This window comes from Acartia tonsa, chromosome 3 (assembly GCF_053477335.1).
Source record: "Acartia tonsa isolate MP-2025a chromosome 3, ASM5347733v1, whole genome shotgun sequence".
Taxonomy (NCBI): domain Eukaryota; kingdom Metazoa; phylum Arthropoda; class Copepoda; order Calanoida; family Acartiidae; genus Acartia; species Acartia tonsa.
The window spans coordinates 34,920,478-34,936,084 of NC_137262.1; the positions used below are offsets into that span (position 1 = coordinate 34,920,478).

At 38.7% G+C, this 15,607-nt stretch overlaps 3 protein-coding genes across 36 annotated transcripts in view; 1 reads left to right on the forward strand and 2 right to left on the reverse strand.

Annotated features, from left to right (window-relative positions):
* Positions 1–15,607, forward strand: part of LOC145313990 (ubiquitin-conjugating enzyme E2 N) — a 257,338-nt gene that overhangs the window by 222,225 nt on the left and 19,506 nt on the right. The window lies entirely within an intron of this gene.
* On the reverse strand, positions 180–3,591 carry LOC145314854 (uncharacterized). Its single transcript, XM_080154935.1, has 5 exons — positions 1,898–3,591; positions 1,311–1,545; positions 656–901; positions 294–417; positions 180–205 (listed from the first exon to the last, which is right to left on the reverse strand). Exons 1-5 carry the CDS (start codon positions 3,574–3,576, stop codon positions 180–182), a joined length of 2,310 nt encoding a protein of 769 aa, XP_080011061.1. The 5' UTR covers positions 3,577–3,591.
* LOC145313977 (uncharacterized) lies at positions 4,780–15,229 on the reverse strand. 2 transcript variants are annotated; one of them, XM_080153645.1, is made up of 8 exons: positions 15,210–15,229; positions 14,765–14,898; positions 13,508–14,017; positions 12,701–13,113; positions 7,793–7,946; positions 7,266–7,415; positions 6,158–6,217; positions 4,780–5,018 (listed from the first exon to the last, which is right to left on the reverse strand). In XM_080153645.1, the coding sequence occupies exons 2-8, from the start codon at positions 14,847–14,849 to the stop codon at positions 4,795–4,797; spliced, it is 1,596 nt and encodes a 531-aa protein (XP_080009771.1). In that variant the 5' UTR covers positions 14,850–14,898; positions 15,210–15,229; the 3' UTR covers positions 4,780–4,794. The 2 variants fall into 2 exon arrangements, with proteins under 2 accessions (XP_080009771.1, XP_080009770.1); XM_080153644.1 differs by lacking the exon at positions 15,210–15,229 and having other exon boundaries at positions 7,266–7,424.

A 15,607-nucleotide genomic window follows, 5' to 3' on the forward strand; every position in this document is an offset into this window, starting at 1 on the left:
TGCATAAAGTTATCAGAATTATACATCTTCTACATTTATTATTTACATTCGTAGTGATTATATAATTATACAGCCACAGGATGTTTTTATTATCAGCTAGGTTTCTCTGATTTAAGTTCAAATGCATTTACGTGCAAATAGCTACATCTTTATAATTTTTTCTGTTTATTTTATACTGTTTAGTGTTCATGGAATACTTTAATTGCTGTAATAGTTATCAATAGTTAACCCAAAAAGTTCAATGAAATATTTATTCTAATGGCGAAAACATTTGGGGATAATGTTTATAGTACCTAAATCATTTATATTAATAATTTTCCTAGATTTTTTTGAAGCAGTAACTTGATGGGAAAATGACTTGGTACCATGGCTAGAATCTGATACATAACCTGCCAGGGACATCAACTTGTTTTGCACCTTAATATCAGATTTTTTAAAAGTTTCATTTTCATTTTTTACTTTTTAGTGAAAAAGACATACATACAAAATATCGGATAGGTAATGGAAAGAATACGAAGTAGCGGGTTTCGTCGTTTTTTTTACAGTAGAAAATTGTCTGTAATACGATGCAATACATGCTTTTTAGGCTGATAACCGGTTCTAATCCAGCAGATATCAATCGGTTTCGAAGACATACTGGAAAACAAATTCCAACCTTCTTTATAATCTTGTTTCCTTCTTTATCAAATGGCTGGGTCTTGGGTAAATCAACTCCATATGTTGAAGTTGACTGACTTGCACTCTCATTATCTTGCTTATATACAGCTCTCTCCCGGGGTGTGGGTTCTAATTCGCCTCTATCTTGGTTGAAATGGGATCTTTTATGTGGAGGCCGAGGAGATGTTCTATGGGAAGGTCCAGGGGAGGGAGACAGACTCAAACTTACTTCTCTCGTCTGCTCCTGAGTATGGATATAGGATAAACGTGGATATATTGACAGAGGGAAATATGTAATTTTTAGTTTGCTAATATGGACCTCATTTATTGGTCAGGTATTCCATCCTAAAGGAGGGGAGGGGTAAAAGGGGCATCATTATTTTAGCCAGCTGCGAGTAATACTTTATCAGAGTACATAAGAAACTGGTGCAATATCCAAGTAATAGGTAATATATCATTATCGATTCTCCTGAGAGATGAAAAATTAACACGGATGATAAAGCTAAATAAATGCAAGGGAAGTGGGATAGGTAAATTCTTTAAATTAGAGTTATCATTAACAATTGGCTACGCCCCGAGAGGCTAAACACAGACGGACATCCTTTACACTACCTGTTGATCATATGAATCAAATAAAAAATCTAGTTGTTTACCTTTTTACTTTCTAGATATCCTTGACTCCTTCGGTAAAAGCTCATATTTTCTTTCTCTCCTGAACTTCGGTCACTGTTCGTAGTTGACCGCTCTACCCGGTAATGACTATTGTATGACCGCTCCATCCGGTCATGGCTAGTATATGACCGATCAAACCGGTGGTTACTACTAGGTACTGGCTGCTCCTTCTTAAATTCTTTCCAAGTAGATTCTTGTTTACGTGGACGATTGGGTCTAAAAAATACATGTTTTTGCCTTTTTTAGCCTTTTAGGTAAAGAAAATATTTCTACATACACATTACACACACACACCTAATTCTTGGTGCTACTTGCTGGTATTTGTTATAGGCACTTATTAAATATTAAATTCAAACTTTAGGAATACTAGAAAAACAGTTAGAGTAGCTGCGACAGAAAAAGAAATGATTGTTAATTTTAGAATCTGTAAAACAAATAGGTAAACAGATGGGGGGGGGGGGGGGGGAGGGCGGGGGGGTGTACACATTAAGTATCGGCAATTTCGATTTTTTCCGCAAAAAATCACCGTTCACAACCGCAATAAAAATTTGTCAATTAAAACTCTTACCTAAAGGAACATTTAGTACATAAACTTAAGTGGCTATCAGCCCCACAAGAGTAACATTGCCGTCTTCTTCGGATATCCCTATCTCTTTGTCCTCTTTCACTTAGACCAGACCCTATTCGGACATCAATATCTCCATGCAATCTTTTGTTAGTTTCATCATCAACATTTCTTGTGTCCCTATCCCTTTCTTCACTAAAACCAGATCTGATTGGTGCATTTTTTTCTCTTTCCACTTCATTGGATGCACTTGCGCTAACTTTCTTTGTTGCTTCAACTACTATTTTAGGATCAACTGTTTTGTTTTCAAGAAGTTTGTTTCTTATCAAGACTGGCGAATTATTGGCAAATTTCTCTTTATTTCTTGATTCTTCTTCTTCCAATGCTTTCGAGCTATCTTCTTCTAAATTGTCTGTGGAATCATCAAATTTTTCAGTGTTGTCTATTATAAGAGTTTCCTCAGTATCCTCTTGATAGGCATAAGATTGAAGTTGATCAGCATCTTGTTGAAATGATTGCTGTACATTTTCACTCTCTAAGGATTGAGGATTTTCATGAAATTCCTGTAAATTAGATTGTTGATCTTGGAGAGCATATTCCTCTTGACTCTGGGATTGATGATTCTTATGAAAAGATTGATAGGGACTTCCTTGATGTTGATTTTGATGACTATTTGGATAATGAGAATAACTTCCTTTTTGATGATGAACATAATCTTTGGTTGATCTATCTCTGACATCAAAAGAGCTGTCAAACCATCCTCCACTGGGCTTGTTGCAAGCCTGGTTATTGGCATATACGGGTGAAGGAGTATAAAATGGCACTCTAACAGAACTATTAATGAAAGAATCTTTTCCCTGACTTGCTTCAGACTTTTTAAACTGATGACTTGTTGATTGACTGAATGAATTATGATCAATGCTTGCAGAGGGAATATTTGACTGGTAACCTCTGAATGGACTTGAAAGACTGGACTGTTTTGAGTAAGTTTGAAAATTTCCACGGGGACTAGAATTGGTTATTGGTGATTGAACATTTGAAATATGAGGAATGGGCCAAATTCTTGAGGGTTGGGATTCTGTCATGATTCTGTGTGAAGCTGAAAGTACAATTGAAGATGTAGCTGATTGTGATTTGCCGGTTACTGGAATAGGTCTTCCATTGGGAGATTGGGTATTCTCCCATGATTGGTTAAGTAAATTGCAATCACTACTTTGATCACTTGACATAGGTGAGATCCCTCGCAAATTAAGTCCTGTTATGGTGCTAATATTCTTCATAGCTTCTTCAGCTTTTTTAACATTTTCAGCTGTTTTCTTCTTACTCATAAGATTTTCATAGTCAGCTTGGACTTGTATGGGATCAATTTTTAGGTTTGAATATTTGATCTTGAATACAACATTGTCACGAAGCTGTGTATTTTTATAAACAACAACATATTGAATAACGGCCTCCCTCTCAAACAATGCAAATAATTTAGGAGTTCCATACTTGCCAAAAGTATCTAACAAGTCTTCTTTCTCAAATGCTTTTTGAAGAATTTCAGCATGAAGAATATTGCAGTCTTTGGGATAGGTTGGATTCTTGAGGTATTCAGCAATTGACTTTTTAATCTTGTCTTTCTTACGGTTTAGTTGTTTTATTTTAGTTACATCTTCCTTGTGATTCTGTACAGTTATCATTTTGTTGCTAACACTTCAGGTGAACATCCCTATTGTCCTATATAATACACTAGCGGCTACGCCCCTAGAGGCCTCTACTGGCACTTAAAATTTTTTTTTGCAATGTTACTAAGAGTCTCTATTCGAGAAAAAAAATTTCGATTTATTGTGATTTCTCTTAGGAGGGTGGTGGTACCCTCCCCAAAAATAGTTATAAACCTTCCCGGGACCTATGAGAAGCTACCCTGTTAAGGAGACCCCGATCGGTTCAGCGGTTAGCGAGATCCTTCGGTACAAACAAACAGACACACAAACATATAGACATCCCGTTACTTTAGTATAAGGCTTCTGACGGGTTTCGTAGCTCAGTGGTAACGCAATGAATTACGGTGGTGAGAGTGCAAGTCCCCATGTGGTAACTAGAATTTATAGGTAAGGATAAGAGCAAGTTAAAGTTTTTAAACAGAAGCCAAGAAAAAATAGAAAAGCTTTACAACTTCAAAGGTTTCCAAAGCAAACTTACATTATAAATTATATTGTTACGGTCTGTTAAACTCATAAAAAGGGTGGTAGGGAGGTTATTGCAACCATCTCGTAATCAATGCGCAAATGGCACTTAGAATCCGAATTTCATTTTGAAACTTGGCATGAGTAATCCTTGTTAGGTCTATTTTCCCAAAATCGAACAAAAAATTGGAAAAGTAACGGCTTAGGCATTTTGTTTATACTAGTAAATTGTTATTCTGATTATTATGTTTTGAAACTCTTCGAGTGTTCATGTTCGTTTGTTCTAACATGTAACTTCAGAGATTCGCTTTTATGGATGTGTTCATTCATCGTTGTTTTAGTTTAAATTTTGGAGACATTAAAGAGAAAATAAAAATTATGTACTTAGCAAACAAAATTTTTTCCTTGATTTGACTCAGCAATTTTTCATGTTCTTCAATCATTTTATCTAAAGTAGCAACGTTCAACACTTTAGATGTACCATCATCAGTATCTAAATATTTATTTGATATAAACATTTACTTACAAATGTAGTTAGCAGTTTTTACCTCTAGACATAACAGAAATACGCTTAGATTTAAGAAAAATCAAAACTAAATTAAAAGTACCAATGCAATGTAAGTAATTTTATTGTAAAATCCAAAAACCTTTTCCTATAGATATGTGATAAACTTATACCTACTTTTATATTTATCTTAAAAACCTATCTCTATTAGTTTACAATGTATATATCTAATTTCCTGTTTTAGTTTCTTCTTCAAGTGGTTCTATAGAGTCATGTTTTCTTTTCTTAGCATTATCCATATCCTTGGCACCATCTTTTCTCTTCCTCATCTTTTCATCAACATCCATTTCTTCTGGCTCATAGATATCATCTTTTGTAATGGTTTTGTTTTCGTCATAAGATTTTGATTTACCATGGAGTTGTTGCAATACTTTGAATACAGAATGGACTTCTATTAAAGGATTATTTCATTACTATGTTCAAAAACAAAAAAATAAAACAAATATTTACAGACTATTGCGTTCAATAATACCTGTTTTTCGTTTCCCGTTTCCTTACTTTAATTCCTTTCTAGCATCCAAATATAAACTTTATTAAGTCTTCTCAATTTGCAAGTACGCATGACATTTCTATCAAACAAGAGTACGAAAAATCATAGTAATATGTTAATAAAACTACACAAGCATTAAAAGCAGTCTTGATGCACATGATACCTACACATTTTAAGCAACTGACCAACCAACAAATGCGGCTTGTAGAGTAACGTTGAAATAACGAAAGTGTCCTTTAAGAGTAAGGGGGTTTTTTTAATGCAACCATCTCGTAATCAATGTATAAATGGCACTTAGAATTCGAATTTCGATCTAAAATTCTGCATGAGTAATCCTTGGTAGATCTATTTTCCCTAAATCGAACAAAACTTGAAAAAGTAACGGCTAACGGCTCAGCCGTTTAGCCGTTTTTTGGCTATTTTTAGGGCATATCTGTCATAAATTACGTAGGAATCAACTTTTTGAAACATATTTTTGCTTTAAATCATGTGAAATGATACAAAAACAACATTTTCAGATTTCTAGTACCAGTAACTACCGGCTAGAACCGTTTGAAAACATTTTGGAGCAGAAAATAGTTTTATGTAAAGATAGGTTTCGTGATGATTTGCATTGAAAATAGCCCAAAAAATGGCTAAACTGCTGAGCCGCCAGCTGTTAGCCGTTATTTTTCCAACTTTTTGTTCGATTTAGGGAAAATAGACCTACCAAGGATTAATCATGCAAAATTTCAGATCGAAATTCGAATTCTAAGTGCCATTTATACATTGATTTCGAGATGGTTGCATTTAAGAAATAATAGTACCTAAACATCTTAATTAGTAAGTAATTAGTGTGTTATTTTGAAACATAAATTGCTGATATCTTTTAGCAAAATATCATTTACCTAAAGTAATTTATTGACACTGCCGTTTGAAATGTCTTACAATGCACCATACCTAATGAGTTTAAAATCACTGAATTACTACTCTACTATGAACATATTAGTCCTTGTTAAGAAAAGGTTTTAACTAGAATAAAATAAATAAAATAATCATTCCTGTGTTCGCAGATTTATATATTTCCTCCTGTGAAAAGGCCTCATCTTGTTTGGTTTCCTCTAAATAAGATAGGTATTTATATAGCATCGTATTATAAACAGCTTTCTGCGGATATAAAAGTGTACAATTATAAAATATTTTGATTGTATATTTTTGTAAATCTGGATATAATACAATGCTTTACATAATTTTTCAGTATTGCTGAGAACCGGTTCCAATCCAGCGGTTATTAATCAGTTTTTAAACAGAGGTGAATTCTTTAAAATAATTTGCCTCACTAAAATCAGTGAGGCTCGCTAAAAATTTAGAGGGGATAATTTTGCCTCACTAAAATTTTAGTGAGACAAACTGATTTTAGTGGGGCAAAAGTTTTTTCAATAATTCACCTACGGTGTTTTTACTTTGTTTTTAGTTCTTTTTGGAAAAAAGGGTGCTGCAGAACTTGCATCTAGGCGCTTTTTATTAGGCAATAGAAAGGCAATAGAGGGGGCAGTAAATAATCTGAAACAAAACCTAATTTAAAATGGAGAATAAAACATCCCTGCACACCATCAAGAGCTTGATTAAAATAGATAAGTTATTCAGTTCAGTGCAGTGGTTAGCAAGATCTTAGGAGACAAACAAAACAAAACCTTACTACTTCAGGTACTTAAAAGAATAAAACAAGTTAAAAATTAAAATTTAAATTGATGAAGCAGTATGAACTATTGGCGTTATCCTCTTAGAATTTTTTTTCAATTTTGAAAATTTTAGTACACCCCCCCCCCCCTTCCCCCCCGACAGAGAACAACTATTTTAGGTTAGGTTAGGTTATAAGCTAGGGAGCCGAGCGCTGCGGCTAGGCAGGCAAGGGGGCCGAGCACTGCGGCTAGGCAGGCTAGGGAGCCGAGCGCTGCGGCCAGTGTTCATAGTTCTGTCGGAGGGGAGGGGGGAGGGCTCAAATTTTCAAAATTGAAAAAAAAATTTCTAAGAGGATATTACCGAATTATTTTAAAGGGGGATGGAATGGAGATATAATGAAAATGAAGACCATAATGTATAGGTGCAAAGCCAACAATGTAATATCTAAATTTTGAGTGGAAGCCACTGTATAAATAACAAAATTACCTTCAGTTTCAAATGCATTAGTAGTGCTTATTTCCTTGGCAATAGATAGATATTTAGTTGTAACATCAGTTATATCTGTATCGTGACTGATTGTATCCTGGTAGCAGCTGGTTGTCTGGCTGGTTGTTTCAGCAGTGGATATGGCAGATTCTTTATCATCTAATTTATATACAATTGGGCTTAGATTAATAACACATAAGTATATTTACTTAATGAGTCATTAGTGTAAATACTTATATTGCTTTCTTCAAAATAATTCTTATTGTTCTTTAACATCTGAATTGTATTGCACTTAAGTGTTCTTTAATGTGTTTAACTTAAATGATATCAGTGTATTAGGAGATGATAGAACTTATAACTACACAAGGCATCAAGGCATTGAGGTATTTAATTTTTAACCATTTTAATGAATGAACCATTGCAGTAATAGGAAATGAAATATTAGCCAAAAAAAAACTCTAACATTACGAGATTTGTGTTGAATTTGTAATATAATAATAACCTTTTTAAAAAATGTATAATCACACCTGAGGTAGTTCTATTGTGTGGAATGGGTTTGGGTCGGGGTGGAAGGGGAGGAAGAACACAGGGACCTGGTGGTAACTTGTTGGGGTTGAAATTATACAGAAAACTACTTTTGCAGGGTGATTCATTTCTTGACAGTGAGTCGAACCCGAATTCCTTAAAAATAATTGTATTAATATTTATTTTAATGAGCAAATTTATTTATTTTTACACGAGTAGATGCGCCCCTAACATTTAGTATTTATAGGGTTAAGAAGATGGCAGAAAAATGGCATGAAACCATCTCATGCCTAAAACAATGCAGGGGCCTAAGTGAAACCTCCATTAAATGGATAGGTCAATAATTTCAGTTGTTATTGAAATCTTAAGCTGAAGGCAAAAAATTCTCATTTCTTTATAGATTACGATACCTATTATATCTAGGTAAAGCTAAACTGAATGGATAATAATCAATAGATACAAAATTAATTCCAGCAGGGATGCGGAGCCGGAACCCTTTTTTTAGAGCGGCTTCGGCCCCGGGGGTAGCTAAAAAAATTTGAAATTACAAGATTTCTTATAACTTGATTAGATTTTATGGTTATATTTTATAATTTTGAAACCCTTCAAGTGTTTTAAGTCCATTTTTCTCAAAATTTAAACTTTTAAAACATTCGAAAGTCACAAATAGACTTGAAAATTTTGGAGCAACAACCAAATCAAACAGTTTCGCATCCCTGATTATTCCAGGATTAGTAGGAATTAATATTTGTAGGTAGGTATTAGGTATTAGGACCGAGGATGCAAGCTTTTCCGGAGTGGTCCTATCCGGGGAGATGGAGAAGAAGTCCCCGGGCAAACCTGCATCAAACACACCTGCTTGACCATTCACCCTGTCCGGGTTCCCACCAAGGGGCCGGCCTAATAGGCTTTTAAGTCAGCCCCTGTCAGCTCTGGAGGCCTTGGAGGCCTTTCAACTCCAACCCTCCAACATCCCTCCCCCTCCTCCCCTCATCCTCTCTGGCGACATCCATCCAAATCCTGGCCCTAAATACCCCTGTTCTACCTGCTCCCGCAATATTACCCGCTCCACTGGTGCCTTCCTCTGCAACTCCTGCCAACTTTGGGTTCATCCTAAATGTTCCCTCCTTCCATCCAAATCCGATTACAATTCCAACTGGTCCTGCCCACCCTGCATTTCTGCCTCAACAACTCCCTTTTCACCTATCTCCCCCCAACCACCAACACCACCATCCAAACCCCGCGGTCCTAAATTCCCATGTACAGTCTGTTCCTTAGGTGTTACAAAATCCACTGGCTCCTTCCAATGTAACTCCTGCCTCCAATGGATCCACCCCAAATGCTCCCTCCTCCCATCTGCCACCCACTACTCTCCTTTCTGGTTCTGCCCTTCCTGTTCCCCCCCAACCTCACCCCCTCCCTCTCCTAATTTACCACCCCCTACACCCCTCCCATCACCTAGCTCCCTGTCTCCCCCACCTTCCCCTTCAGCTCCTCCTTCACCCCCGCCCCCTCCTCCAAACACCCCTGCCCCCCGAAAACCTCCTGGTAAACCTTTTGTCCTTCAATTCAATTGTAATGGCCTCCTTACCACCCAAGATGAACTCCACAACCTTATTTCTACCCATAACATCCCTATCACCTGCCTCCAAGAAACCAAACTCTCCAGCAAATCCAATCCCAAACCCCTCCCTGGCTATAACTTTCTCAGGAAGGATCGTCAAGACCGACCTGGTGGAGGAATAGCCTTCCTCATTGCCGATGACATCCCCTTCACCCACCTTGACCTCAATCACCTTTCCAATGGCCCCCTAGAGATTGATGGTATCCAAATTTCCCGCAATGGCTCTCCTACACAAATCATCAACCTTTACCTTCCTCCACATTCCTCCTGTCCCCCCCAATACACCCCTGACTTTAACCTCCTCTTTGACAACCCAAATGACCTTATCCTAGTCGGTGATTTCAATGCCCACAACCCTGCCTGGAACTCCATAACCCTTGACCAATCTGCCATGAATCGTGGGGAGGCTCTGCTGGAAGCTCTCAATGAGAGCAGCCTCTGCCTCCTCAACGAGGACTCCCCCACCCGTCTCCCCCCCAACGGCCAACCTACCTCCCCCGACCTTTCCCTATGCTCTGCCCACCTTGCACTTGACTTCTCCTGGCACACCCTCACCACCCTCCGTTCTGACCACCTCCCCATCCTCCTCTCCCTCCCTGAAATCAACAGAAACCCCCGCCCTGTCAAAACCTTCCACAACTTCCGTAAAGCAGACTGGGACACCTTCACCCTTGAAACTGAAACCCTCTTTGAAGATCTTCCTGATCCTTCCTCCTGCTCCCAAGGTGAAGCCACTTTCCGCCAAATCCTCCAAACTGCCTCCAAACACACAGTCCCCGCTGGCTTCATCAAAAACTCCAATCCCTCCCTCCCCCAGTCTGCTAAGCCCCTTATCCAGCAAAGAGACTCCTTAAGAGAAATTAACCCCCATGATCCTCAAATCCAAATCCTCAATGAACAAATTTCCTCAATAGTTAACCAACACTCCAACAAAAAATGGCAAGAAACCCTTTCCAAATCCGACCATAGAACCAACCCTTCCAAATTCTGGTCCCTCCTCAAATCCCTTTCTGGCAAAAATAATTCCCCTCCCTCCAACCAACCCATTTCCTTCAACAACAAAGTTCACACCTCCCATGCCCACATTGCTGAATCCTTTACCAAACAATTCACCTCTGTCTCCCGCCACACCTCCAACCCTTTCTCCAGAAAAATTATCCGCAAAATTAGACACCGCCACCGCCTCAACAGAGATTTCCAACCTTTCACCCCTGCCCTCGTCCTCGAAGCCATTAAAAATTCCTCAAACTCATCTGCACTTGGTCCTGATCACCTCAACATCCTCCACCTCAAACACCTTGGTCCAAATGGCATCTCCTACCTTACCAAACTCTTCAACCTCTCCATTTCCGCTGCTAATATCCCTGCCATTTGGAAGCTCTCCAAAATTATTGCCCTCCTCAAACCTGGTAAACCCCCTGACCTTTCCACCTCCTACCGCCCAATCTCCCTCCTCTGTCCTGCAGCTAAAGTCCTTGAACGCCTCCTTCTCCCATACCTTAAACAATCCCTCTCCACCCACCCCTCTCAACATGGCTTCAAACCCCTCCACTCTACCACATCCTCACTCCTTAATCTTTCCACCTCCATTGCTAACGGTTTCAACCAAAACCTCCCCCCCAGCCGCACAACCGTAGCATCCATTGACCTTTCCAAAGCCTTTGATTGCATCCCAATCCACCTCCTTCTCCAAAAAATCTCCTCCTCAAACCTCCATCCAAACATCATCAGATGGCTATCCTGCTACCTGCGTGGCAGGATGGCCTTCTGCTCCTACCAAAACACCAACTCCTCCCCCAGAATTGTCCACACTGGTGTCCCCCAAGGCTCTGTTATTTCCCCCGTCCTTTTCAACTTTTACATAGCAGATGCCCCCCACAACCCCCCCGCCACCACCTCCTCCTATGCCGACGACCTCAACTCCTTCCACTCATCTCCTGACATCCCCCAGTCAGTTGAATCCATCAACTCCCACCTCTCCTTAATCGCTGACTGGGCCTCCACCAATGGCCTCTCTATCGCCCCCAACAAATCCACTGTCACCCTTTTCACTCCTGACCGCAAACACCAATCCAACCTCCATCCTCAAGTCCAAATTAACGGCTCCACATTCCCCCTTGAGAAAACCCCTAAAATCCTTGGAGTTACCTTTGACACCTTTTTCAATTTCAGTTCCCATGTCTCCACCATTTCCTCTAAAATTTCCTCCCGCCTCAGAATCCTTAAATGTCTGGCTGGCACCAAATGGGGCCACCAGAAGGAGACCCTCCTCACCACCTACAACACCCTCCTCCGCCCCATCACCACCTATGCCTGTCCTGTCTGGTTTCCCAACACCTCCAAAAACAACATTGATAAACTCCAAGTCCTCCAAAACCAAGCCCTCCGCATCTGTACTGGTTCCACCAAAAAATCCCCCATTAGCCACCTCCACCAAGAAACTAAAATCCTACCAGTACGGAACCACCTTTCCCTTTTATGCTCCCAGTACCTGGCCTCCTCCCTCCGCCCTTCCCACCCATCCTTCCCCAATGTCACAACCCCTCCTGGTCCTAGATCCAAGAAATCCACCCTCCAATCCATGTTCCTCCCGACCCTCCAACCTTTTCTCACCCCTGAGAACACTCTCCTCCCTGCAAATTACAAATCCACCATCTCCCGACTCCACACCTCTACAGTTACCCAAGCAATCAATTCCTATCCCCCTAATCCTGTCCTTAACCACGCCCCTCCCAACATCAACCCCTCTGAGATCCAACTTCCTAGGCACTACAGAACCATCCTCTCCCAATTGAGATCCAATTATTGTCCTAAGCTCCAAAGTTACCTGCATTCCATCAACGCTTCTCTTTCACCCAACTGCTCATCCTGCCCCAACAATCCCACCCCTGAAACTGTCCAACACCTCTTTTCCTGCCCTAATAACCCCACCAACCTTAATCCCATTGACCTCTGGCATAATCCCGCCCTTGTAGCTGCCTTCCTATCATCACACCCAAGTTTCACCAGCCTCCCTCCTCTTCAACGCCCCCCTCCAGAGCCCCCCCCATAAGCCTCCCCTCCCCCACCTACTGATGACGACCCTGGACACGAAAATGGACTATGAGCAGCCAATACAACAACAACAGGTAGGTATATGATTCGTAATTCACTGGCATGGAAAAATAAATTTTACCTAATTTATTTATGGGCTAAAAATGGACTGAAGTAAGTACTTTGCTAAAAGACCTCTTTCAATAAGTGATTCTCTTATTTTTATGGCAATCTTAAAAAATATAATATTCACCTTGTCTCCGTCCTTGAGGAAACCTCGCTTTGATGTTGCTCTTTCTTGGCTCCTTGTACATTCTCTAGATCTTTTACCTTCTCTTTCCTCAGAATTTTTCATTTGGCGTTTCCCGGATTTATTAGATTCAAATTTCTTGGACAGATTTTTTAGGTCCTCCAATTTTGCTTTGTCAATCTTTTCACGTAAATCTGTGTTGTCACTGTTATGCCTTCGTCTTTTGGAATCATGAGAATGTGATCTGGTCGCTACTCCTGATTTATCTCGACGCCTTTTTGTGTCTTCTGCAGAGAGACGACGTCGTCTATTTGTTTTATCACCAGAGTTGACACGTCTCTTTATCTCTTGGGTTAGTGTATGTCGACGACTTTTCGTTCCTTTTTCATCGGATGAATTTCTTGAGCTTTTTCCATCTAAAATATAAAACATTTTAATGAATTAAAAAAGAAAATTTATAATTAGGATCTGTGTGTGTATGTGTGTCAGTCTCTACCAAAGGATCTATCTAACCGCTCAACTGATATGGTTTTCCTTTACAATGTAGCTTCTCTTAGGTCCTGGGAAATATTATAACTATTTTTGGGGAAGTATCACCCACCACCGGGCCTCCAAAGAGAAATCACCCCTAGAAAAGAAATACAAAAAAAAATATTTTAAGTGCCACTAGACCATCACTGTATGACTTTAGAGGCTTTCTTTTGTACAAGGGTACCATTTTATACCTAGAGGCCTTCACTGACATAGAAAACATTTAATAGTTCTTCTAGAGGCCTTTTGGGGCGTAGCCGCTAGTAAAACTTAAACTACCTGTAGATTTAGAAGATGGCGTGGTGTTTGTTAACGTAATTTGAAGCTTCTGCCCATCTCCAGTTATCAACCTTTCAGTAGTAGCATTTCCTTCTTTATCCTTGAGTGCATATTTCTCAGACTTGTTTCTAGAACTTGAATGTTCCTCATTGGGTCTTCTAGAACTTGAAACTTCATCATTGGGTCTTCTAGAACTAGAAGACTCCTCATTAGATATTCTGGAATATGCAGATGTATTACTTTTTGGCCGTCTGCACACAAAACAATGTGTACGGTAACCATAGTTGTCAGATCCACAATGTTTATCAGAGCATATCCAGCGTTTATTGCATCTAAAACACTCTGTACGATCATTATAGTTGTGAAATCCACAAGGGCATATCCAGCCTTTTTTGGAGTCTCTTGAAAAAGTATATTGATGGTGATGTATTCTTGGTGCGCTACATTTATAGCAGGTTTGATTTTCATTGAAATTTTTCGGATAGTGGCAATTTTGACATTCCCAGTGGCCTGATACACAAAAAATAAGAAAAGAAGTTATAAAAAAATTAGGGTTGGCAATCCGTATCCGAGATCCTGAATCGCCCAATTTTTTGTCAATTTTGGAATCCGAATCCGGGATCCGTTTTTTAATAGCGGATTCAGATTCTTAATTGGTAGGCTAAAATTGGCGTCTTGAGTTTTTCTTTCAACTGCCGCTTTTTGAAGGCAAAGATTATCATCATTACATATAAAATCTTTTAAAATCTGGTTCGATTCTCGAAAGTGAATTATAGAGAACACCAAGAAAATTTATTTTTAGAACATATGTAGAACTTTAAAATCCTTTTAAAATATTTCTAGAATCCGGATACGGAATCCGCCAAAAATAAGAATCCGAGGGAATCCGCAATTATTTTTGACGGATTCTTGTAAGAATCCGAATCCGGTCCAAAAATTTGACGGATTGCCATCCCTAAAAAAATACTTACCTACCTACTTAATTTTAAATGTTATTGAAATTCCCTCGTAGATAAATTAAAAATTGATGAAAATATTTAATATACAATATATTACATAGCTGATTCAGCTGTTTTTATCTATAAGATCCGTTCATTAGACATTACATTAGAAAAGAACATCCTCAGTATTCTATTTAGGAAAAGTTAGTGGTTCTTCGGCCTACTTTACTTACCTAACCTAAGGGAATTAATATGAAAACATATGAGTGAGGGGGGGGGGGGGGGGGAGGAGACCACTAAAAATTGAAAGATTTACCTCTGTTAAAATTGCAATTTTTACAATATCTGTAGTGAGCTGGGTTATTAGAATATCGACAGTTTGGACAGTGCCAAGGATCCATTTTCTATCAAATTTATCTCATTTCAATATTATTGGTCTCTTACAATTATCTGAAAAGAATATATAGAAAGTTTAGTACCGAAGCTTCTCTACAATCAACTCGTATAGGCTAGGGGGAGATTTTAAGTACATGTCCTTCATGTGTTATATACGTACTGCTTTAAGTGTCAAAAAATTATTTCTTTTATAGAAAATTTCGACCGTTACATTGCCTTCCCGCTGATAAAATTAAGCGTTGATAACATTTCCATAGATAATACCTCATTATTACAGGAATCTCCATGCGAAATTAAATTGAACATAAAAAACAACAATAACATTAAACTTTCATTTTAATTTTACTACGAATTAAACCTGTTACCGAGCTGAAAACCAAAACATGTCTTGTTTACATTTTTAGCAGACAAACTGAAAAAGGGCTGACAACTTTTTTTTTTTAAAAAACCTATTCTTTAGACAGGGTTGTCAACAAATTATAATTATAATTAGCAACGAAGCTACGCTATAATTACTAATGTCCTTGGGTCCGTCTGTCAGTTACGTTAAGGGGAGAATAAGATTATCTATGCTGCTATTCAAGATGCACAGCTATATTTTTTAGAAGATTACTGAATACCATAAATGAGAAAATATTCATAAGACAATGAAACTACAATTAACTTGGTCCGTTGGTCTGTCAGTCGTGCCACAAAATATATATTTCGAAAGTTTTCGTGAATTTCTGTATTTTTATTATTTATAAACAATGAATCTATGCCC

Excerpts from the sequence above, each read along its gene's own strand:
- LOC145314854 (XM_080154935.1), bottom strand. The coding sequence starts at position 3,576 with ATGATAACTGTACAGAATCACAAGGAAGATGTAACTAAAATAAAACAA. Across the intron at positions 902-1,310 it reads GATATCTAGAAAGTAAAAAG|GAGCAGACGAGAGAAGTAAG; the intron begins GTAAACAACTAG and ends ATCCATACTCAG. Across the intron at positions 206-293 it reads TATTAATATAAATGATTTAG|CAATTAAAGTATTCCATGAA; the intron begins GTACTATAAACA and ends TAACTATTACAG.
- LOC145313977 (XM_080153644.1), bottom strand. The coding sequence starts at position 14,849 with ATGGATCCTTGGCACTGTCCAAACTGTCGATATTCTAATAACCCAGCT. Across the intron at positions 14,018-14,764 it reads AAATTGCAATTTTAACAGAG|GCCACTGGGAATGTCAAAAT; the intron begins GTAAATCTTTCA and ends TTTGTGTATCAG. Across the intron at positions 6,218-7,265 it reads TAATGCATTTGAAACTGAAG|AGGAAACCAAACAAGATGAG; the intron begins GTAATTTTGTTA and ends TATCTTATTTAG.